The sequence below is a fragment of the Dipodomys ordii genome, unplaced genomic scaffold (assembly GCF_000151885.1).
Source record: "Dipodomys ordii isolate 6190 unplaced genomic scaffold, Dord_2.0 Scaffold87, whole genome shotgun sequence".
Classification (NCBI taxonomy): domain Eukaryota; kingdom Metazoa; phylum Chordata; class Mammalia; order Rodentia; family Heteromyidae; genus Dipodomys; species Dipodomys ordii.
Genome location: NW_012267303.1, coordinates 168,213 through 192,621, shown reverse-complemented (window position 1 = coordinate 192,621; position 24,409 = coordinate 168,213). Strand labels below are relative to the sequence as shown.

Sequence of the window (24,409 nt, the reverse complement as noted above, 5' to 3'; positions counted from 1 at the left end):
CCCCCTCGTGGCCTGTCCCCCTCAGCCCACTCCCCCTCTTGTGGTCTCTCCTCCCTCAGCCCCCTCCCTCTCGTGGCCTGTCCTCAGCCCCCCTTCCCCCTCTCGTGGCCTGTCCTCAGCCCCCCTTTTCCCTCTCGTGGCCTGTCCTCCCTCAGCCCCCCTCCCCCTCTCCTGGCCTGCCTCAGCTCCCCTCCCCCTCTCCTGGCCTGCCCCAGTCCCCTCCCCCTCTCCTGGCCCACCCCAGCCCCCTCCCCTTCTCGTGGTCCACCCCAGTCCCCTCCCCCTCTCGTGGTCCGCCCCCAGCCCCCCTTCCCCTCTCATGGTCTGCCCTCAGCTCCCCTCCCTCTCGTGGCCTGCCCCCAGCTCACCAAACCCCTCTTGTCACCTAACCTCCCCCTGCTGTTTCCTTCCTCCCTCTCCTGGTCTGCCCCCCCTCCTTTCCCTCCAGGGCTGACCCTCCTTGGCTCCCCTCCCCCTTGGCTCCCCCACTGCTCGTGGCCCACCCTTCTCATGGCTGACCCCACTCCTCCTCAGCTCCCTTCCCCTGTGGCTCTCCTCTCCTTCCTCAACTCCCCTCTTCCCTGCTCTAGTGGTGACCCTCCCTCTCCCAGCTCTCCTCTCCCAGCTGCTCACTTCTCCCCTCTTGGTCCTTCCTCCCTTCTGGCCCATCCTTGCTTCCACCCTCATCCTTCTTTGCAGGCCTTCCACACTCACATATTCTGGCCCCCCATACCTTCCACCCCCAGGGACTTCTGTCCCCAAGAGTAGTTCCTCTTGTCGGTTACTGCTGTGCCCTAGCCATAGTCTCCCCTTTCCATGAACACAGGTTGGGGGCTCACAGAGGCTATTGGTTCTAGGGTGTGAGCGACCTTTGACCCAGAGGGGATGGTGATAGTGACTTCCTTTATGCATATTTTCCTAAGCTTTTGGCACTCCATTTTTGCTTAATTTACCTAAAACAGGCTTTTAAAATGAGAGAAGTTGGCCGGACGCCAGTGGCTCACACCTGTAATCCTAGCTACTCAGAAGGCTGAGATCTGAGGATCATGGTTCAAAACCAGCCCAGGCAGGAAAGTCCGTGGGACTCTTATCTCCAATAAACCATTAGAAAACGGGAAGTGGTGCTGTGGCTCAAGTGGTAGAGTGCTAGCCTTGAGCTGAAGAGTGAGGGACAGCGCCCAGGCCCATAGGTCAAGCTCCACGACCAAAAAAAAAAAGAAGTGTTGTCGTTGTTCCTGACTAAAAAAGTAAACTATTCAATATAGAGAACTGAGAAAATGTAGAAAAGAAGTCATTGAAAATCCCCACTATTGCACTTGTTGGGAATGAATATTGATTCTCTCAAACTATCAAGAAAATGAAAGTCATCTTTCTTACAGTAACAAATAGAGGTTCTGGTAGTGTGAAAAGGGTTTAAAATTAAGATGAGAAATGGGGAACTCAGAAATGGTCAGTGTGAAATATAGCTAGCAGTGGAACAGAGAGAAGAGGACAGGGATTAGGAAGGTTCAGTTGCCATGAGTGCTATGATAGGGGGAATTAAGGTGGCCTCCATGAAGTCCTAGAGAAAAGGCATTCTTAAGTCAAAAGACTAACAGATGCTAAGACTGAAATGGAAATGAATTTGGCCTTTGTAAACCCTTACATCCCACTCCACTATTCCACGCCCCAAAAAATCTTGACCCAAACATAATGAATAGAGGGGAAGAGAATGTTAGAACTAAAAGTAACCCTTCTAGAACCATCATTTCCCTCATGTTACCTTTATGTCATTCATAGCACAGGTCCTTAATCTGACCTTTAAAGAATTTACATACTTGATTTGCTAATTTTTTCTTTCTGCAACAAATAGTTATTAAGCTAACACTAGCCAGCAGGCCAACATCTGACATTTCCTTGCCATCCTATTTAAAGTTCCAAGTTGCCTCCACTAATTTCCTTCTCTTTCATCACCTGGTTATCTCTCCATTTTAGATAGTCCATACTAATGCTGAATTCTAAAACCTTTCATTGTAATAAAAGCAGTACAGGTATATTGTAAAAATTGGAAAATAAAAAATTTAAATACATTACCACAATTCAAAATGCCCTATTTTCTTGGGGCATATCTATATAATTTTTTTTCTATGCAGACCTTTAAAAAGTAAAAATTAGACCTCATAGTGTATATTATTTTCTATCTTATTTGTATTCAAAAGATTGTCTTACTTTTTCAGTAAATGTTAGTTTCATTTGATACGTAGCTCACATTTCCTCAGTGACTCCAGTGTTCTTTAGTGAGAACCACATATTGCATCGGATTGTTCCATCTTCAGTTTCTCTACCCCAAAGCTTTTGACATATTGAAGAGCTTAGAAAAGTTATCTTAGAAAGTTTAGATTTAGCTTGTGGCTAACACCTATAATCCTAGCTACTCAGGAGGCTGAGATCTGAGGATCATGGTTCAAAGCCAGCCAGGCAGCAAAGTCCATGAGACTCTTACCTCCAGAAGTGGCACTGTGGCTCAAGTGGTAGAGTGCTCGCCTTGAGCTGAAGAGCTGAGGGACAGCGCCCAGGCCCAGAGTTCAAGCCCCATGGCTGACAAAAAAAAAAAAAAAGGAAGTTTAGATTTATCCAGTTGCTTTCTTATGGTGTCATTTAGTTTGTTCTTCTCTCCCTTTATTTTTGTAAAGTGGAAAATATATCTAAAGTGTTGGTGAAGTAAAAATTAGGATAAACTCTATCATAAGTGTTACTATAAACTTTATGTTGTACCGTATCATATAATTTCTTTCATCCATTCTTTTGTGTTTGTAAGAGAAGACTTAGCACTTGAACTCATGGCAAGGGTGCTTTCCTTTTTTGCACAAGGCTTGCACTCTACCACTTGTGCCCCAGCCCCACTTCTGGCTTTTTACTGGTTAATTGGAAATATGAGTCTTGAGGACTTTTCCTCCCCAAGATTGCTCCAAACCACAAGGCTCATATACTAGCCTCCTAAGTAGCTAGGACTACAGAAATGACCCGCCAGTGCCTGGTCTGATTTTATTTTTCCTGTTGGTAAGAGTGACCCCTAATTTAGGGTGATGATAGCAATTTCTTCATCTGTTAATCCCCTACATATATAAACTTATAACTATAAAGCCCCTTATTACTTTGGCATTATACAAATTTCTCTATTAATCAGTTTCCAGGTAGTTTGTTTTTGTTTTTTTGACAGTATTGGAGATTGAACCCAGGATCTTGTGTGCTTTGTACACTCTACCCAAGCTGTGTCTCTAATCCTTACTATTTTTAGTTTGTTCTTTAGATAAGGTCTCATGCTTTTGCCTTGGTTTAGAGTGAGGTCCTCTTACCTCTGTCCCCTGAGTAGCTGAATTTATAAGCATGAACCACCATGCCTGGCTTTTTTCGAGATAGGGTCTGAGGCTGGCCTGAAGCCACAATCCTCCTGTCTCTGCCTCCCAAGTAGTTCGGATTGCAGGTTGATATAACCATGTCAGCTGCCTGATTGACAGTGAATAATCCCTCCTTAAGTAAGCATTAATATTTTCAAAGAAAAGATATTTTTAATAGCTGACTTTTGTATTTCTATGGACCCATGGATTTTTATTGATGCAGTGCATCTTGATCCACCAAAATCATTATTTTTGATGCTCAGCTAAAGTTACAACCTGTCATTGGGCACTCCCCTTGGCTTTCTCTTGTTGGAAAACTTCTTGGTTTCTCGATGTCCTGGTTCATCTTCATTTTGTCCTGCCTCAGACTTGAAATTAGCTACTTCTCCAATGACTTCTGCTTCTTTTTGTAGGAAAGTCGTTAGAGACTCATTTCTAATAACAAGAGATACTTGATGTATTCAGTGGACAAGACTAGAAAATATGTGAAGTACAGTTTTACTTTTTTTTTAATACTAGGCTTCTGATGTCAAAGGCTCGTTTGTTAAGCCAGGTGCAGTACTGATGAGCCTCACCTTGAGCCTCTTTTTTTTTTGGTCAGTTGTGGGGCTTGAACTCTGGGCTTGGATGCTGTCCCTGCACTCTTCAGCTCAAGGCAAGCTCTCTACCGCTTGGGCCACAGTGCCACTTCCGGTTTTCTAGTGGTTTATTGGAGATAGGAGTCTCACGGTCTTTCCTGCCCGGGCTGGCTTTGAACCTCGATCCTCAGATCTCAGCCTCCTGAGTAGCTAGGATTATAGGCTTGAGTCACCAGTGCCCGGCTTGAGCCTCTTTTTACACATAGTCTTTTTTGGAGGGTGGAGGTAGTCCAGGATTGGGACTAGAACTTAGTATCTGACGCTTTCATTCATTGCCTGGTGCTCTTACCACTTGAGCCACAGCTCTACTTCCAGTTTTGTGTGTGGAGATAAGCGTCTCACAGATTTTCCTGCAGATGGCTTTGAACTCAGATCTCAGTCTTCTGAGTAGCTAGGATTACAGGTGTGAGTTACTGGCACCAACTCTTACTTGCTTTCTTAATGACCTTGCTCTCCAATTCCTTTGTGTCTATGACCAATTTATTCTCTTTTCGTGGGATGGTACATTTTTCATCTCAACCTTTGTCTCTAAACCTTTATATTCATCCTTTAAAACAGCCCAGAATTATCTCCTGCAAAAATTACTCAGAGCTTCCAGCCATCTAGGCTTCTTCTAAAAGTGTTCCTGTGGTACTTTGTATTTAGTCTTCGCTTTCAATTTATTATAGTATAATTTTCTACATTTATTGAAAGAAAATAGATCATTTTGGACCTCTTCTTTATTTGTCAAATGAAAATTAAATACTTATTTTACAGATAGTTTGCAAAGGCAAATAATAGAGGAAGGGTGTCTGGCACAAAATGAGATTGAATAGAAATATGTCACAACCTACTGCAAGCACCTGGGGGAGTCAAAAGACAAAATTATAATGTGTTTAGTACTATAATTTGTTGTATGCATGAATATACTGATTAAAGTTTCCTACATATAAAAAGCCAGATGCAAAAGACTACATACTATATTATTTCATTCATATGAAATGTCCAGGAAAGACAAATGTATCGAGATATATAGCAGATCTGTGGTTACCTGTGACTAGGGATGGTAATAGGAATTGATTGCAGCTGGGAGTGAGAATCTTGAGGTGACGAAAATGCTTTTCTAATATTAGATTGTGGCAATAAGTTACACAGCTATATAAATTTACATTTAAAGTATAGTTGGCTTTTTTTTCTTCGTTCTGGTCCTGAGGCTTGAATTCAGGGCCTGGATGCTGTCCCTGAGATTTTTTGCTCAAGACTAGTATTCTAACACTAGAGCCACAGCTCCATTTCCAGCTTTTTTGGTGGTTATTTGGAGATAGAGTCTCACAGACTTCCACTTCCCTTCTTGGGGTGATATTTGAACTGCAATCTCAGATCTCAGCCTCCTGAGTAGCTAGGATTACAGTTATGAGCCATAGGCCCCTGGCTTCTAATTGGTGTTTATTTGTGATTCCAAACTCAGGTAAAACCCCTCATTCTACAAGATAGAATTAATAGTTGTAAGGTAGGAACAGGGAAAAGAATAATGAAAACAAAACGGGTTGACTAACATCAGGCTATTTCTGGTAAGGGTTACATGTAGATGTAGACTGGGCTCTTCTTGATTACTCACTGAGCCTCCTGTTGTCAGGAAGAGATGGTCTGATGTAGAGATTTACTTGGTCCCTTAAAGTTTCGGTGTGATTATGTAGCACTTAGCATGAATGTCTGTGTTTGAGTTTGGTCTCGTCTGCTGTGCGTAGAGTATAGGAAGCTAGTCCAGAGCTATGGCTCCCACTAATTTTAAGAGTAAAAAAAATTTATACTTGTTTTCTAACCCAGTGCCTGATAAGTAGGTGTTCAGAAAATGTTTGTAGGATGTATAAATGAACTCGAGTGGACAAAAAGGATTAAATGTCCAAGAGCTCAGGAAAAGAGGCTCTTAAGTAAGAATCTGAACTTCTGAAACAGGATTAGGGAACTTTTTTATTCTACCAGGGGCTGTTTGGATGTTTATAACATCATTTGTAGGTTATCTCAAATTATTCACTTAAAATTAGTCTTCTATATTTGGTAAAACATTTAACCTCTCATGTGATGGCTAGAACAGACTCTTTGGTGAGGTGTATAATGTTAGTTAGTGTTGGTGATTTTGACCCTCACACTGCTTTTCCAGGTTTGTGTTGGTCAGTCAAATCTTTGCAATGATAGGTTTTGGAAACTTTGGGATAGTAAAATTGTTCCCAACATGGGTGTATATTCCTACTTCTTCAAAGTAGGAAATGCATCATTGCTTTATAACATAAGAACTCAAGCAGCATGGTGAGGGTTGTTGCACCTGGCATTCAGCTCATCATCAGTTGGCAGCTAAGTGACATCAACTAGTTCCACAACTTATGGTGGAGCTTATGTTTGATAACATAACTTTTAAAGGTCACATTAGTTTCACACATTCACTGTCATATTCAAATGTGGGGGAATGTTCTGTGTTATTCCTTTCCAGTTGCACTTTCCAAGCCTTAATGTAGCTTCAGGTGATTTCATGTTTGAAAGCAGGGAGCTGAGAAGCTGGTTGGGACCCTGCTACTTGACATTACGGTATTGTCCACTGTAAACACTAGACCACACAGCCAATTGTTATTTGACAGGTTTTCCCTTCATCCTCATAAACTGCTTGATTTCATCCTGGAGTTTGGGAAACCTCATGAACATGTTCTTGCCTCTCAGCCATAACATTTCAGAATGATGAACAAGATCACCATACTTAGAGCCCAGATCAGTAACTCCTTAAACTGGCAGTCTGGCAGCTGTTAAACTCTATTCTTGACAATGCTTGTATATGATACCGTCATTGATATCACATTGTTGAGCAACAGTGACTATGCACAGGACCTTCTTGGAGTACGGTGCAGTGGTGGCATATCATTAAATCACTTGTATCAAGACAGACAATTCAGTTGTCTCCTCACAGATGAATAAACCCCTTTTTGTTGGCAATGCTGGAAAAGAAGCCCTCACATTCATTTACCTTTTTTGTTGTTAGCTGGCACTCTACCACTGATTCATACCTCCACTTCCAGCTTTTTACTGGTAAATTGGAGATAATCTCTCGGATTTGTATATGCATACTGGCTTCAAACAATCCTCAGCTCTCAGCTTCCTGAGTAGCTAGGATTACAAGTATGAGCCCCTAGTGCCCAGCCAGCAATTACTGCAGTTCCATCTGTAGTAACACCACTTAATTTTTCAAATGACAGCTCAAGTTTTTTTTTTATTGATAAAACAAGTCTCTCCAAGGCCTCACCTTGTAGTGCCATGCATGGTTTACAGCATCTCAAACTCTGCAGTTATCCCATGGATGAAAATGGCCAGTTGGATGGTATTTGTGGTATCTGCTATCTCATCACAAGTCAGAAAAATTGGAGATCTGCATCATCTTGCAGTGTTTCAGTATCATGTGGTAGGTCAGTAATCTGATCTGAGATGGTTCTCTAACTGAAACCATTTTACTTTGGTGCTAACAATTCTGCAGCAGGTACCCTTTCAAACTCTCACTCTACTCAAGGCCCAGCTTCTTTGTGATTGGCCCACTTACTACATGATTCATCTGAGTAATACTGTTTTTTCACAAGCCTAGAGAACTCATCCCATAATTCCAAAATTCATAGAACACTGATTTTATCCAAATGCACTTGACCTCCCAGTGCATTGAGTTTGGGCTGTTTTGAACTACAATACTTGAGTTGGGCTTTTTTTTACTGCTGCAAACACTACCACAAGTGAGTCACACAGGTTTGCCTTTAACTTCCTCAGAGAAAAGACCATTTGTCCATTTTTCTTGGAAAGATGAATACTCTGAATCAACTTTCCTTTGTAGTCATTTGTAGGATGTCATACCACTTAAGTCTGAGCAACTATCCAGTGTGTGTCACCAGCATCACATTTATTTTGCTTTGATTATGTTTCAAATCTTGTTTCTTGGATTTAGAACATATCCAATGTTTATCATCGACTTCTGAATTTTTTTGCCAGGCCTGAGGCTTGAACTCAGGGCCTGTCCACTATCCCTGAGCCTCTTTTGCTTAAGGATAGAACTCTATCACTTGAGCCACAGTGCCACTTCCAGCGTTTTCTGTGTATGTGCTACTGAGGAATCGAACCCAGGGCTTCACGCATGCTAGGCAAGCAGTTTACTACTAAGCTACCTTCCCAGCCTGAAATTTTTTCTTTTTTGGGGGGGTCCGGTTGTGGGGCCTGAACTCTGTGCCTGGGCGCTGTCCCTCAGCTCTTCAGCTCAAGGTTAGCGCTCTACCACTTGAGCCACAGCACCACTTCTTGCTTTTTTCTTTTTGCTTATGTGGTGCTGAGGAATCGAACCCAGGGCCTCATGCATGCAAGGCAAGCGCTCTACCATTAAGCCACCTTCCCAGCCCCCCCTGAAATCTTCTCAGTGTGCTATAATTTCCTTGCTCTTCATCTGGGATTCATTTTTCAAGGATTATTGATCATGACCTGTGGATAGAGGTTGAATTGGAGTTCTCCGTCCCAACAGAGGAGTTGACAGCATTGTGGTCAGTCATCGGAAGCAAAGTCATCGTGTGAGGAGTCCGACACACCTTCATCTCATCACCAGACAGTTGTAGTTTGGCCACAATGTGTTTATACTTTCCCAACATGTAGACTCCCAGCCTGCCTGGCACTTACTGTCTTCGGAGTCAGTATAGGCAGATGGGCTACAGGCAGCTAATAAAAGCAATAAAAGCATATGTGTCTGTTCTCATATGTGTGTTCTTCAAGCCCTAACGGATTTCCTTGTTTGTCCCTCAAATTTTATATTATGATTCACTTAAAATTTTGTTGGTTGCTATGAAAAATTCTCTAAGTCTTACAAATTTTGAGTCGTACCTGTGATTGCCATGGCCTGGCCAGACCAAATGATTACAAGGGGCCTGTAGTAGAGGAAAGAAGTACAGTTTGTGGTGTAGGAATCAAAAGGGACTTTGAAAACAAATGTAATTTTCATCATTTTTATTTTTTTTGCACTAATGGGTTTTCAACTCAGTGTCATGCTTACTAGTCAGGTACTCTACCACTTGAGCCACACCCAATTTTTACATCTTTGACTACTTAGTCCATCTTTATCAAGTGATAGTGACCTAAAATATAACTTGCCAGGTGCTGGTGGCTCAATGCCTGTAATCCTAGCTACTCAGGAGTCTGAGATCTGAGAATCATGGTTCATATCCAGCCCAGACAGGAAGGTTTTAGGAGACTCTTTCCTCCAATCAGCCACTAAAGAGATGAAAGTGAAGATGTGGCTCAAGAATGGCTTGAGCAAAAAAGCTCAGGTACAGCATCTATGCCTTGAATTCAAGCCCCAGGACACACACACACATACAACATAACTCCTAGAATTGTTTCTCTGATGTTGCTTTTTAATTACAGCAGAGGCCCCCAGTCTACTGTAGAACTTGATTTGTTTCACTCATTTTTTTCAACAGTTGGTTGTTACGCTAACACTACCTCGCAGTCAGCACTTGATGTTCTCTAGAACTATCTGAAGTTCCTTCCCAAATTACCCTCCTTTTTATCACCCATTTGATCTCTTCTTGACGTTCATTACCATATGCAGTTGCCTTTTTTTGCTTTTTTTTGGGGGGGGGTGTCCAGTCGTGGGTCCTGAACTCTGGGCCTGGGCACTGTCCCTCAGCACTTCAGCTCAAGGCTAGCGCTCTACCACTTGAGCCACCGTGCCACTTCCGGCTTTTTTCTTTTTGCTTATGTGGTGCTGAGGAATCGAACCCAGGGCCTCATGCATGCAAGGCAAGTGCTCTACCACTGAGCCACCTTCCCAGCCCCTTTTTTTGCTTATTGTCTGTCTTAATAAAACATAAATTTTTAGTGAAGGGCAACATTAACTGAGTTTGTTGGGAAAGTAGTGGTTTTTAAGTAGATTTTAAATAAAGGTTGAACAAAAAAAGTTTCTGTTTTTGCTTTGTCATTATCAAATGTAATACTTTAATTCCATGAGTGTTTGTCCTATATATACTTATAGCGACTCTCAATGTGTAGATTATCAGTATACAACCCAAAATGTATTTCTAATGTCTAACTGCAGCTCAGCCAAATGAATTAGCACCATTTTAAACAGTTCTGGTTCTTTAAAAAATGATCCTAGCCCTTTAGGCAATATTTCTCGTGGCTGATAGCCTTCCTTTCTCTTTGTGTTGCTTCTCCCAGATGCTAAAAATTCAAATTTGCTTGTAGAATATCTGTATTGTTATAGAGCAAATCACAGGCTCATGATTGGACAACAGGTCTGCCATTGGAGTGGAGAATCCCTGCGGCTACCCTTTGGTTTAGAGATTGGCTGGGAGAATTTGCAGGTCTCAGCACATAATTGTAAACAGGATAACTAACAATGACAAGGTACAAAGAGAAAGAGTACTTGGGGCCAAGTCTGAGAAAACCAAGCGTAATATATTCAACTGTTGTCTACTAAAGAACCCTCACTAAAGATTCAGTGCCTGGGATTTGTACTGGGAGATGAGCACACCCACTGCCTTGCCTATGCCAAGATTCCACATGCCTGGAATGAAACTAGATGTTCAGCCTAAGTTATTTTTTGGGCCCTTCTTACCAGGAAACTAGACACATAACTCCAAATCTAAATGCCCAAAGCCAGCTGAGCTTGCACACAGTCCCAGGTCTGCTGTATGAGTTTCCTAACACCATCCCACCCCAACTATGACAATTCTGGCAATCTTAGCCTAATCTTGTATCTTTGGGTATGTGAAGGTCTGGTGCCACATTAACTCCTTAGGTAATACTTGCAAATCCCATACTTGGAAATGGGAATCACTGAAATGTAGAGAAGTGATTTGTCTGGTATATAATTTGCTCTAGAATAATGGGAGAGCTTGAATTTAGATCCCTGTGTCTGATTCTTAAATATAGACCTCTTTATTGCATCAAGCCATAACTGCAGAGAAGAGACCAGTGGTCCACCAGAATTTGTTAGTTACACATTTTGAACATTGACCAGCAGGATGATTAGATGACTAGTGGCCTACTTTTGGGCGCCAGGCATGGCTTTTTATGAATGTTTTTCTCCTTTCCTCACCAGGAAAATCAAATGTAATGGATGCACTTAGTTTTGTAATGGGAGAGAAAATAGTTAATTTAAGAGTGAAAAGTATTCAGGAACTTATTCATGGAGCACACATTGGAAAACCTGTTTCTTCCTTTGCAAGTGTACAAATTGTATATGTAGAGGAAGATGGAGAAGAGAAGAAATTCTCAAGGATTATTCAAGGTAATTGCTATCATGAGTCATTTAATTGCCTACTTTTTGTGGGGTGGAGAAGATAACTTACTGTTTTATCAGCATAGCGAGTGGATATGTTTATTCTCAGAAGCAAATGCCAATCTATTCACTAAGACTAATTAAAACACTCGTTTGTTCAGGAAGTTTTTTGTTTGGTTGTTTTTGTTGTGTTGTTTTGTGTGTGTGTGTGCCAGTCTTGTGGCTTGAACTCAGAGCAGGGGCACTGTCCCTGAGCTTTTTTGCTCAAGGCTAGCATTCTACTACTTGACCCACAGCTCCACTTGCCAGTGTTTTTCTTTTCTCTTTTGATTGGTCATGGGGCTTGGGCTAGCACTCTATCACTTTAAGCCACAGCTCCACTTTCCATTTTCTGGGGGTTAATTGGAGATAAGAGTCTCACAAACTTAACTGCTTGACCTGGCTTTGAACTTTGATCCTCAGATCTCAATCTCCTCTAAGTGGCTAGAATTATAGATGTGAGCCACCAGTTCCTGGGCTGGAGAGAGAATCACAGACTTTCCTGCCCAGTTGGCTTTGAACCATGATCCTCTGATCGCAGCCTCCTGAGTAGCTAGGATTACAGAGGCAGGAGCTATCAGCACCTGGCTCAGATAGCATTTTTGTACCTGGTTATTCAGTTAGAATGAAAAAGGAAGTCCATCTGTAAGAGAAGTCAGGGAAGTTCTTCCTGAGGGTTTTTTTTTCAGTATTGAACTAATTGTGTACATATTTCTGGTTTACATGTTTTTTTCTGTACCATCAAGAAACAATTTGAGTGAAATGTTTTAAATTGGGCTCTGTCCTTGCGCTCTTCATCTTAAGTCCAGCGCTCTACTGTTTGAACCACAGTGCCACTTCCAGTTTTCTAGTGGTTTATTGGAGATAAGAGTCTCACAGACTTTCCTACCTGGGCTGGCTTTAACCATGATGCTCAGATCTCAGCCTCCTGAGTAGCTAGGATTACAGGCATGAGCTATCAGTGCCCAGCCTTTAAATTGTATTTTTATTCATGAATTTCCAATGTTTCCAGAATAAACAAAATTGAGAATAACATTTGTATTCTATGCTAAGATTTTATAGGACATCTAAAAATAGATGTGTGCTTTATTGTTTTTAGTTTTTGTTTTCACTCTACTCTAAGAGAACATTTCTAATGTACAAATGCTGTTGAATTAACTTCCCCAAAATCAGTCCTGGGTAGTTTTAGAAATACTGATTAGTGGGATGCTGGTGGCTCATGCTTGTAATCCTACCCAGGAGGATGAGACCTAGAGGATTGTGGCTTGAAGCTGGTATGAACAGACAACTCTACAAAATACCATCTTCAAAATAACCAGCAAAGAGCCAGGCTGGAGGCATGGTCAGGTGGCAGAGTTCCAGCTAAGCAACTCTGAGACCCTAAGTTTAAATCCCAGTACTGCCAAAGGAAAGAAAAGAAAAATACTATATACTTACTTGTATCATAATCTGTAACTTAAGTACTTTACCATGTTACCATCCATCCATATTCAGTGGTAATTTTCTTTCTTTGGGGAAGTTCTTGTTTGTGTTTTGAGAAGCAGTCCCCTGCGTGGCTCAGGCTGGCCCTCCAGCCTGAGCTCCAGTGACCCACTTGTCTCAGCCTCACAAGGAGTTGGGCCTACACTGTACCACAGCACCCAGCCTGTAGATTTTTAACTCAGAAGAATCCATCTCCGTAAGAATTCTCTTGAGCACCCTCTTTAAATTCATCATGCCTCCCCTTGCCAGGTCGACACTCTCATTCTCCTTTCCAGCTGTGTGTGTATGTATGTGCACGTGTGCATACACTCCCCAGTACTGAGGCTTAAACTGGGGGCCTTGTGCACTTGGCTTTTTCACTCAAGGCTGGTGCTCTACCACTTAAGCCATACCTTTACCTCTGGATTTTTGTTAGTTAACTGGAGATAAGAGTCTCATCGACTTCCCTGCCTGGACTGGTTTTGATCCTAGATCCTCAAATCTCAGCCTCCTGAGTAGCTAGGATTACAGGCATGAGCCACCAGTACCTCACTTCAGCTTGTTTGTTTACTCTTTAGCACATTGCTTTCTCTCATGCTTAATTTTACTTGTATATGTCATGTTCATTTATAAGCTCTTTGAGATGAGAGACTTTTCATTTGTTAAACTACCACAAAAATAGTCTTTGGCATACAATATGCTCTTGGTGCTTTTGTTGATTGATTAAACATTTATTAATCACATCGTTGCATAGCTGGCTATTGCAATAAGAAAATATTCTATAACAGTCTTTATTTTTTTTAATTTCAGGAGGATGCTCAGAATTTTATTTTAATGATAATCTTGTGAGTCGTTCTGCTTATGTCGCAGAGCTAGAAAAGATAGGTATAATAGTCAAAGCACAGAACTGTTTAGTTTTTCAGGTAAGTCACTGTAGCAGTTTAATTCATGGTTTTGAGCAACACACTGTGTTTTACATGTTCCTTTGCTTTACTGTTTTTAATAGGGAACTGTAGAGTTGATTTCCATGAAAAAACCCAAAGAAAGAACCCAGTTTTTTGAGGAAATCAGCACTTCAGGAGAACTTATAGGCGAATATGAGGAAAAGAAAAAGAAGTTACTAAAAGCTGAAGAAGATGCACAGTTTAATTTTAATAAGAAAAAAAGTGTGGCTGCAGAGCGTAAGCAGGCAAAATTAGAGAAAGATGAGGTAAAGTATCCCAAAGAGGTAGCCAGTAAGTATTAGACACAAAAGCCATCTCTTAAAATTACTAGATACTTCCTTCAAGCTACCAAAGATTCACTTAAAAAAAAAACAACAAGATATTCCTTAAAGATAATCTTTTATTTGGGTGGCATGTTAATTGGGTTTGAACTCAAGATCTAGCCATTGCTAAGCTAGCACATTACAACTTAAACCGTACTTCCAGTCCTGCTTTTGTGCTGGTTACTTTGGAAATGTAATCTGTCAGACAGTTCTACCTGGGCTGCTGCTTTGGGCCAGATCCTCCAGCTCTCAGTCTCCAGTAAGCTAGGCTTACACCAGGCTACCAGCACCTGGTAACAATAAGCCTGTTGATTTATCTCCCACCATTTGAGCTTTTCTTCCCAGATCAGATGACTAGCATTACACAGCAAATACACTCAAGCATTTGTATCTTGAATTCATTTAAAAATCAGGGTTGCAGGAGCTGGCATGGCGCACAGCTGTAATCCAAATTCCTCAGGACACTGAGATCTGAGAAACACAGTGTGAAGCCAACCTGGGTAGAAAAGTAGATGATTTGTTTTTTTTTTTTTTTTTTGTCAGTCGTGGGGCTTGAACTCTGGGCCTGGGCGCTATCCCTCAGCTCTTCAGCTCAAGGAGAGCACTCTGCCACTTTAGCTACAGCACCACTTCCAGTTTTCTAGTGGTTTATTGGAGATAAGAGTTTCACAGACTTTCCTGTCTGGGCTGGCTTTGAACTGCGATCCTCAGATCTCAGCCTCCTGAGTAGCTAGGATGACAGTTGTGACACCAGCGCCTGGCTTAGTATGTGAAATTTTTATCTCCAATTAAACCAGCAAAAAAAGTCATAATGAAGATGTGGCTCAAATGGTAGAGTGCCATCCTTGAGGGGGTGACAGGGGAAGCCAAGCAGGAGTTCAAGTCCCAACACTGGCATACATACAAATTATCAAATACCCCAGAGAGGTTTTGTTCATGTGGATTACGATTACCAATACTTGTTGTGTTAGAGTTTTGATTCACATTTAAAAAATACATTGAGGTCTAGGAATGTGGTTTAGTGGTAGAGTGCTTGCCTAGAATACATGAACCTCTGAGGGTTCAATTCCTCAGTACCACATAATAGAAAAGACTGGAAGTGGCACTGGGACTGAAGTGGTAGAGGGCCAGCCTTGAGCAAAAAGAAGCTCAGGGACAGTACCCAGGCCCTGAATTAAAGCCCCAGGACTGGCAAAAAAAAAAGAAAAATAAGTGTGTGTGTGTGTGTTAGCTGGATTCTGATGGCTCATGCCTATAATCCTAGCTACTCAGAAGGCTAAGGTCCTGAGGGTCATAGTTCAAAGACAGCCTGGGCAGTTAACCAGCAGAATGCCAGAAATGGAGGTGTGGCTCAAGTGGTAGAGTGCTATAAGAAACCAAGGGCAAGGGCGAGGCCCTGAGTTCAAGCCCCAGTACCAGCACCAAATAATTATATTTATATTAATTTTATTTATTATCTTTAAGTGGTTGAGGGAAGGAGTTGTCATTCAGCAAAGCAGTTTGTAAATACAATGCATCTTGATCAATATCACCCCTTTCATCCTCCATATTCCCTCACAGCCCCACCCCCATGTTTTAATGGACCATGTGAAAATAGCAAACTGTTACATATGAACATGCTAATTTATTTTCATTCTTTAAAATTAATGAGAAAGATATTCACATATATTTAGAATTACAGGTGTGAACCACCAGTATCCTGCTTTGCTTTGTATTTTTAATAATCTTCTAAAGTCTGGCTTAGAGAAGATTGCTAGATTCTCATAAACACTTCTAATTTTCACACAGCTGATACTCATTTGAGTTTTCACAACCGTTTCCTTGGTAGGCATTTGCAAGGCATGCACTCTACCGCTGATCTACCTTCCCAGCCCCCTTTGGTAGGCATTTGCTATCCACACTCCCATCTAAATGAACACCTTCTGCCTTGTACTACCACATACTGTATTCCATTTAATGGTGTTTGATATTTATTATTCACTGGTTTCTCTTTGATCCAGTAACTGGAATATAAACTTTATAAAGAGTTTGGATGAGCCAGGCACTGGTAGCTCATGCCTGTCATCCTAGCTACTCAGGAGGCTGAGATCTGAGGATCGCGGTCCAAAGCCAGCCCAGGCAGGAAAGTCCATGAGACTCTTATCTCCAATAAACCACTAGAAAACCAGATGTGGCGCTGTGGCTCAAGCAATAGAGCGCTTGCCTTGAGCTGAAAAGCACAGGGACAGTGCCCAAGCCTAGAGTTCAAGTCCCACAACCAATAAAAAAAGAAAATGTAAAAGAGTTGGGATGGGTCTGTCTTACTCTACCAAATTCCAGTACATAGAACATGGCCTAACATGTAGTAGACACTCAGTAAATATTTGAAGAAAAAAAATGAATGTGTTATTGGTAATAGTACTGTTGCTTTTTATCTATGTTCCTGGTTTTGTTATTGGAAGTGGGGGGCAGTGAGGATCAGACTGAGAACATCATATGGGGTTGTAGAACTTTAAACCTGTAATTAGTGTAATCCAGCTTCCTTAGGACTTTTTAGTGCACCCTTGACAGATGGCTGCTTGCAGGTTACCTGAAACACCTCTTCCTGAGTGGCCCTTTCTGCTCTTTCTGTCTTTTCTTTTTTCTTTTTCTGTGATGGTCCTGGGGCTTGAACTCATGGCCCAGGCACTGTCCCTTAGCTTCTTTGCTCAAGGGCTGGTATTCTACCACTTGAGCCATAGCTTTACTTCAGCTTTTTTTTGGGGGGGGGGCAGTTATGGTGCTTGAACTCTGAGCCTGGAAGCTGTCCCTGAACTCTTCAGCTCAAGGCTAGTGCTCTACCACTTGAGCCTCAGTACCACTTCCCATTTTCTGGAATTTCACCGACTTTCCTGCCTGGGCTGGCTTTAAACCATGATCCTCAGATCTCAGTCTCCTGAGTAGCTAGGATTATAGGTGTGAGCCACTGGTACCTGGCCTACTATTTCTTTATTCATAGCACAAATAAAATGATTAGCTATAGCCAGTATTTTATCTGTAGTCGTTGAATTTAAAGTTGTTAGGGGTCTTATACTTATAAAAGAGTCTTCTTTACATTTACAAATGACAAAGCTTGTACAATGTCAGTGGATTGCCAAATTCGCTGGTCAAGATGGAAATGGATGAGGCCCCAGGTGACACCCTTTTAACCACTCTGTCACTGAGTAAGTGAATACAAGTCATTTACTAGTTACTGTCTTATTTTGGTCTATCTGGAAACCTCCAAATGCTATTTTGGGGAAAATATCATTTTTAATAACATACACAAAAACTCATTAGTAATCAATATGTGGTAAAGGTCAGCTGAAATGGGTACCTTGTTAACTTGTGTTGAATTGTACTATTTCATAGGCAGAACGCTACCAGAGTCTCCTTGAAGAACTAAAAGCACACAAGATAGAGCTGCAGCTTTTCCAACTGTACTACAATGGGAAAAAAATTGATTATCTGAGCACCGAGTTAGAGCGTGTGAATAGAGACTTGGGTGTTACAAAAGAGTCCTTTTGTCATCATGAAAACATAATGAAAGCCAAGAAAAAGGAGCATGGAGTGCTGTCGAGACAACTGCAACAAACAGAGAAAGGACTGAAGTGAGTTGTGAAGATAGTGTTCACAGTGGGCCTCACGTGAAGTGAGATGTGAGGATAGTGTTCACAGTGGGCCTCACGTGAAGTGAGATGTGAGGATAGTGTTCACAGTGGGCCTCACGTGAAGGACTGAAGTGAGTTGTGAAGATAGTGTTAACAGTGGGCCTTACGTGAAGTGAGATGTGAGGATAGTGTTAACAGTGGGCCTTACGTGAAGTGAGATGTGAGGATAGTGTTCACAGTGGGCCTCACGTGAAGGACTGAAGTGAGTTGTGAAGATAGTATTAACAGTGGGCCTTACCTGAAGTGAGTTGTGAAGATAGTGTTAACAGTGGGCCTTACGTGAAGTGAGATGTGAGGATAGTGTTAACAGTGGGCCTCACGTGAAGTGAGATGTGAGGATAGTGTTAACAGTGGGCTTCACGTGAAGGACTGAAGTGAGTTGTGAAGATAGTGTTAACAGTGGGCCTTACCTGAAGTGAGATGTGAGGATAGTGTTAACAGTGGGCCTCACGTGAAGGACTGAGTTAGATGTGAGGATAGTGTTAACAGTGGGCCTCACGTGAAGTGAGATGTGAGGATAGTGTTAACAGTGGGCCTCACGTGAAGGACCGAGTTAGATGTGAGGATAGTGTTAACAGTGGGCCTTACGTGAAGTGAGATGTGAGGATAGTGTTAACAGTGGGCCTTACGTGAAGTGAGATGTGAGGATAGTGTTAACAGTGGGCCTCGTGTGAAGGACTGAGTGAGATGTGAGGATAGCGTTAACAGTGGGCCTCACGTGAAGTGAGTTGTGAGGATAGTGTTAACAGTGGGCCTCACGTGAAGTGAGATGTGAGGATAGTGTTAACAGTGGGCCTCACGTGAAGTGAGATGTGAGGATAGCGTTAACAGTGGGCCTCACGTGCATTGACACGAGACTATGAAAGTTGACTTTTTAAAAATAAACTTTGTATTTTGGAATACTTTTTAGATATAAAGAAAAATTGTAAAACTAGTGCAGTGTTCTGAAATTCCTTATGCCTTTTCTCCTGCTACATTTCTCAGAATTAATAAACGAGTATTGATCTCTTCTTATATATGTGAGCAGGTCCTGGAGCTTAACCTCAAGGCATATCCCTGAGCTTACTTTGTTCAAGGCTAGCACCCATTCTACCACTTGAACCACAGCTCTACTTCTAGCTTTTAGGGTGTTTAAGTGGAGATAAGAGTCTCATAGACTTCCCTGCCCAGGCTGGCTTCAGCCCGTGTTCCTCAGCGCTCAGCCCTCTGAGCAGCTAGGTGGTATGAGTCACCAGGGCCCAGGGACACACTTTCAATCAAAGCCCACTCTCAGTCCACATTTTCTTAGTGTTTGCTACTGTCCTTTTCTGACCCGGAGTGCCACATGACATTGGTCTGTCTCTGTGGGGCCCTTCTGGACGGAGACAGTTTCTCAGACTTGGTTTGATGAGCTGGGCATCTTTGAGAACTATTGGTCCAGGTTTTTTTTTGTAGAATGTGTCTCATTTGGGTTTTGTCTAATGGTGTACTCATCATCACACTGGTGGTACAGGTTTTGGGGAAAGAGACCACAGAAGTAAAATGCCGTTCTCATCCCATTGTATCAACAATGATGTTATTGTTGTCATAACCTTTATCACTTAATCAAGGTAGTGTTGTTCAGGTTTCCTGCCCATTTTCAATGTATAACCTTTGGAAGGAAGTCATTGTACCAACACCACAAGGAGTGGGCGTTAGGACAGAGTATCTATATAATGTGTCTGTAATTCTGTGTAGGGGATCTGTGTCTTCTGTTTTGTATTCATTCGGTTGTCTGTATTAGAGGTATTTTATATTTGGGTTATACTCTACTATACGCTTTTTATTTTTATTGCTTAGACGGGTTGGGTCAGGGGCCAATGAGTTCTTTGCTTAGTATATCCCTTTATCACATCACCATTACTGTAGAAGTTTTTTTTTTTCCTCTACTTAATTTCTGACACTAAAAGATGCTCTTATAAGAGCAAGTTTTAACATTAGCCTGTCCAGTTTTATGAACTTGCCCAAGGTCTAGGATCTCTCCAAGGAATATTGGCTTCTTCTATTGGAATGAACATTAGGAACCAACACCTGCATGCTAGGTTTACTCACTGATCCTCGGTTGTCACCATTAGATTGTCTCAGCTGACAGAATTAGATTCTTTTTTTTTTTTGTTTTTTTTTTGGTGGGTCGGGTCATGGGGCCTGAACTCTGGGCCTGGGCGCTGTCCCTCAGCTCTTCAGCTCAAGGCTAGCGCTCTACCACTTGAGCCACAGCGCTACTTCCGGCTTTTTTCTTTTTTGCTTATGTGGTGCTGAGGAATCGAACCCAGGGCCTCAGGCATGCAAGGCAAGCGCTCTACCACTGAGCCACCTTCCCAGCCCCAGCTGACAGAATTAGAAAACATATGTACATAGACATTTTTACTGTATGCATTTTATGTTTCTGTATATGTCGACCTGTGACTGTATTCAGAAGATGGTGAATTTATACTGAAGTCTCCTCACTGCTACCCATCCCACATGGAGTACTCTATCCTTTCTTACTTATCTCCTGTTACTTCCCTTTCCAGCAGTGAGAACAGTTCCAGAAACCATATGGGGCATTAAGTCACACCCCTGCAGGGAGCAGTTTTACAGAGTACAGTGCTTATGTATAATTCTTGTTTTAAAAGTCATGGATTTCAAAAGTCTTAGCCAGCACTTTTCCTTCTACTCCTTTAATGAAGTTGTTTCACATATTTTTAATAGTCTTTCAGCATATTTCACTTTCTGTCTACTGTCCCTTACCCTCCATTACGATTTTTTAAATTTGCTTACATTCATTTTTCTTGTTTTAAACAATCACCCGTTTTGACAAATTTGTAAGTTTAGTTGCAGGAAAAAAATATGTCCCTAAGCTTCAGCTATCCAACTCTTGCCTAACCACCTCTGAAAGCTAGTTTTTAGAAATTAGTATGAAAAAAAAAAGAAATTAGTATGAGATGTGATTTGATTAAAAGATCTTCCCTTATAAAGAAATTAATTTTCAGCCAGGCCCAAGCCAAATGCTGGTGGCTCACGCCTGTAATCCTTGCTACTCAGTAGGAGGCTGAGATCTGAGGATTGCAGTTCAAAGCCAGCCAGGGCAGGAAAGTCCGTGAAATTCTCATCTCCAATAAACCACAAGAAAACCAGAAGTGGAACTGTGGTTCAAGTGGTAGAGTGCTAGCTTTGAGCTGAAGAGCTGAGGGACAGCACCCAGACCTAGAGTTCAAGCCTCATGACCAACAAAAAAAAATAATAATAATAATTTTCTTTAAAGCAAGCTTTATTTCCTTTCTAGGTCTATTGATACACTTTTAAATGTGAAGAGGCCTCAGTATATTAAGGCTAAAGAAAACACTTCTCACCACCTCAAGAAATTGGAAGAATATAAGAAAACAATAAAGGATGGTGACAAACAATGTTCTAAACAAGAAGGTGACATAAGAGTCCTGGAGAAAGAACTGATTGATTTAGATAACACATGGAAACTTTTTGAGAAGCAGGTTGAAGAAAAAATCTTACATAAAGAAGACATTGAGCTGGAAGCTAGTCAGGTGAAAATGCAGAAGATGGGGAATATTTTCTACTGTTTGTAGCTCTTAATTAGAAAAAAAATGAAGTATCTCTGATACTTTAAGAGATTATCCTCAGAATGTAAATTATGGGTATTAAGATTGTTTTGATGTGCATACAGACTCTAACTTTAATGTTTAGATTAAACCATTTTTATATAAGTGACAAAATAAGATTTATGAGTTCAAGTTCTAAAAGCAATATTACCTGGTATAACATTATAATATAACTTAGGTATTTAAGTAATTTTTTAAGGTGAAACTTTTCTCATGATACTATAAAAACTTAAAAGTCATATAGATATGGCTTTAAAGTCATTTAATTGGTAGAGAAACTGATTATTTAAAGTGATTTAAGATGTTGAGTGATGGGGTTTGAGCATAGTAGTGAGCATCTGTAATCTCAGAGCTTGGGAGGGAGCGAGCAAGATCACCATTCCAGGCCAGCCCTGGCAAAAAGTTCCATGTGGATGTGGTGATTTGATTCTTCTCTGTAATCCCAGTTTAGGCGAGAGGCACAGGTAGAAGGATCTTGGTCTGAGGCTGTCCTGAGAGGCCTTATCTGAAAAGGAGCTCCAAGCGTAAAGGGTCAGAGGTGTTGATGGAAGCCGTGAAGTACGTTCCGGCAAGTTTGAGGCCCTGAGTTCAAACACAGTATTGAAGAAACAGGAGTCAATATACAGCTTAGAACATGTGCAAATTTTAGTTATAATCAATAGTAGATATCCAAAAATAGATAACTGAGAGTTTTCAAACATCTCTCATTAAAGTTTGAGTTGTTTTTTGTTTTTCTGAGTTAGGGTCTAACTGTGTACCCTGGCTGACTGAACTCACTGTAATCCAGACTGGCCTCAGACCGGCAGTCCTTTTACTTCAGCGTCCAAGGACTAGGACTTACCGGTGTGGGCCACCGCTGGGAGCTTCCCCTTTCCCTCTTAAGATTTTCTAATGGAGGCCCTGTTATAGAGTCTATTTTGAATATCTCATATTTATCTAAGGAGTTTTAAAGAGGAAGGCTTTCAGAAGTGGAGCTGTGGCTCAAGTGGTGGAGCACCATTCTTGAGCAAAAAAAAAAGAAAAAGGACAGTGCTCAGGCTCTGAGTTCAAGCCCTAGTACTGACACAAATATAAAATATGAAGACTTTCATAGTATGTTCTTGTATTTCACCTGGAGAAGATGGTACTTATGATCTCATTTATATAAAATAAGATTTTGATAAGTATCTGTTAGTACAGAATATCATTCAAAGAATATTTTATCCTGCTTAAGTGAGCTAGCAATGTTTCAATGCTGTTTATACAGCTGGATTGTTACAAAGAACTAAAGGAGCAAGTAAGAAAGAAAGTAGCTATAATGACACAACAGTTGGAAAAACTACAGTGGGAACAGAAGACAGAAAAAGAAAGACTGGCATTCGAAAAGAGACGGCATGGAGAAGTTGAGGTAATATGGGCTGCATTGATTTAGAATTATTCTCAATGAAATTTTATTTCCTTTTATTTTTCAATATAAAAGGATTTACATTGAGCATACGTAATTTTTCAAAATCTGAGGGTTTGGGGACATAGCTTAGTGGTAAAGTTCTAAGACCCTGGGTTTGATCCCAGCACTAGAAAAAAATTCTGGATCTCTCTTGAGCTGTTTAGTGTTTTCACTTAGATGTTTTTGCATAGTTGGAAGAGAAAAAAAGGAAGAAGATCACAAAGGTTGCTAGGCAGGCATTCTACCACTGTAGCATGCCTCCAGCCCTCCTTTTTAAAAATACAATTTTACTATTATTGTTAAGATGTTGTACACAGAGGTTACCATTTCATAAGTCAGGTAATGAACGCAGTTCTTTTGGACATTGTTACTACTTTACTTCTCTCAGTTTCCTTGTCCTGTCCCTGCCCACAAGTTGCATAGCTTATTTTCAACATGCTGTATACTGAATACCATGACTGGATTAGTTCATCCTTCCTCCTTCCATTTCTGCACTCCCATAAAAAGATTTTTAACAAAGCAAAAATGACTAAAAGCCATGTTTCCATTTTCCTGGAACTCATTTTGATAAGTGATATTTAAAATGTTCAGAGGAGGGGCTGGGAAGGTAGCTCAGTGGTAGAGTGCTTGCCTTGCATACCTGAGGCTCTGGGTTCGATTCCTTAGTACCACATAAACAAAAAGAAAAAAGCCGAAGTGGCACTGTGGATCAAGTGGTAGAGCACCAGCCTTGAGCTGAAGAGCTGAGGGACAGCTCCCAGGCCCAGAGTTCGGGCCCCACGACTGGACCCAAAAAAAAAAATTTTTTTTCAGAGGAGTTATGCCTTCAGGCTCTTCCCCTAAGAGTGTCCTCCTTTATTTAGTCTCACTGTATATGAATGCCTAGAGTCATGTGTAAGTTGTCATGTTCAGGAAGTGGCGCTGTGGCTCAAGTGGTAGAGCGCTCGCCTTGAGCTTAAGAGCACAAGGACAGCGCCCAAGCCCAGAGTTCAAGCCCCACGACCAACCAAAAACAAAAAACAAAAAAAGTTACCATGTTCAGTTGTATTTTAGATCTAGCTTCCTATGAGAGAAAACTTTTGTCTTATAACTACCTCACTTAACATGATTTGTTCTAGGTCCATCATTTCCCTGCAAGTGACATGGTATTCTTTCTAATGGATGAGTCAAATTTCGTCGTGTGTACATACCACATTTTCTTGAGCCACTCATTTGTTGTGCGGCATCTAGGCTGATCCTATGGCTTGGCTATTGTGAATAGCACAGCAATTAACATGGATATTCGAGTGTTTTTACCATATCCTGACTTGTAATGTTCTAAGCAGATGCCCAAGGGTCCAATCTTACTTTTTGCTGGTTATTTTGGAGATGAGGTTTTGAGTACTTTTCCACCTTGTCTGGCTTTGAACTGCAGTCCTCTGGATCTCAGCCTCTGAGTAACTAAAAATAGAGGTGTGAGCCATTAGAGCCCACTTAATCACTCCCTGTTAATGCTTTGTGACTCTTTTCTTTTTGTGCTAATATTGTTAGTTAGAGATAAGAGTCTCTCAGGTTTGTCTGCCAGGCTGTCTTTGAACCACAGTCCTTAGATTTCAGCCTCCTGAGTAGCTGGGATTACAGATGTGAGGCATTAGTGCCAAGCTGCCTAC

General features: G+C 41.4%; 2 protein-coding genes across 2 annotated transcripts in view; one reads left to right on the top strand and one right to left on the bottom strand.

Moving 5' to 3' along the window:
• The window catches only part of Ribc2 (RIB43A domain with coiled-coils 2), a 27,149-nt gene extending 19,849 nt beyond the window's left edge, over nt 1-7,300 (bottom strand). Inside the window, exon 1 of the mRNA XM_013025714.1 lies at nt 7,284-7,300. Within this exon, the coding sequence (XP_012881168.1) occupies nt 7,284-7,300 (17 nt within the window). The remainder of the gene's footprint in view (nt 1-7,283) is intronic.
• Nucleotides 7,301-7,333: 33 nt separating this feature from the next.
• Nucleotides 7,334-24,409, top strand: part of Smc1b (structural maintenance of chromosomes 1B) — a 51,169-nt gene continuing 34,093 nt past the window's right edge. The window contains exons 1-7 of the mRNA XM_013025713.1: nt 7,334-7,358; nt 11,106-11,294; nt 13,596-13,708; nt 13,792-13,995; nt 17,422-17,660; nt 21,004-21,259; nt 22,581-22,721. Of these exons, the coding sequence (XP_012881167.1) occupies nt 7,334-7,358; nt 11,106-11,294; nt 13,596-13,708; nt 13,792-13,995; nt 17,422-17,660; nt 21,004-21,259; nt 22,581-22,721 (1,167 nt within the window). The remainder of the gene's footprint in view (nt 7,359-11,105; nt 11,295-13,595; nt 13,709-13,791; nt 13,996-17,421; nt 17,661-21,003; nt 21,260-22,580; nt 22,722-24,409) is intronic.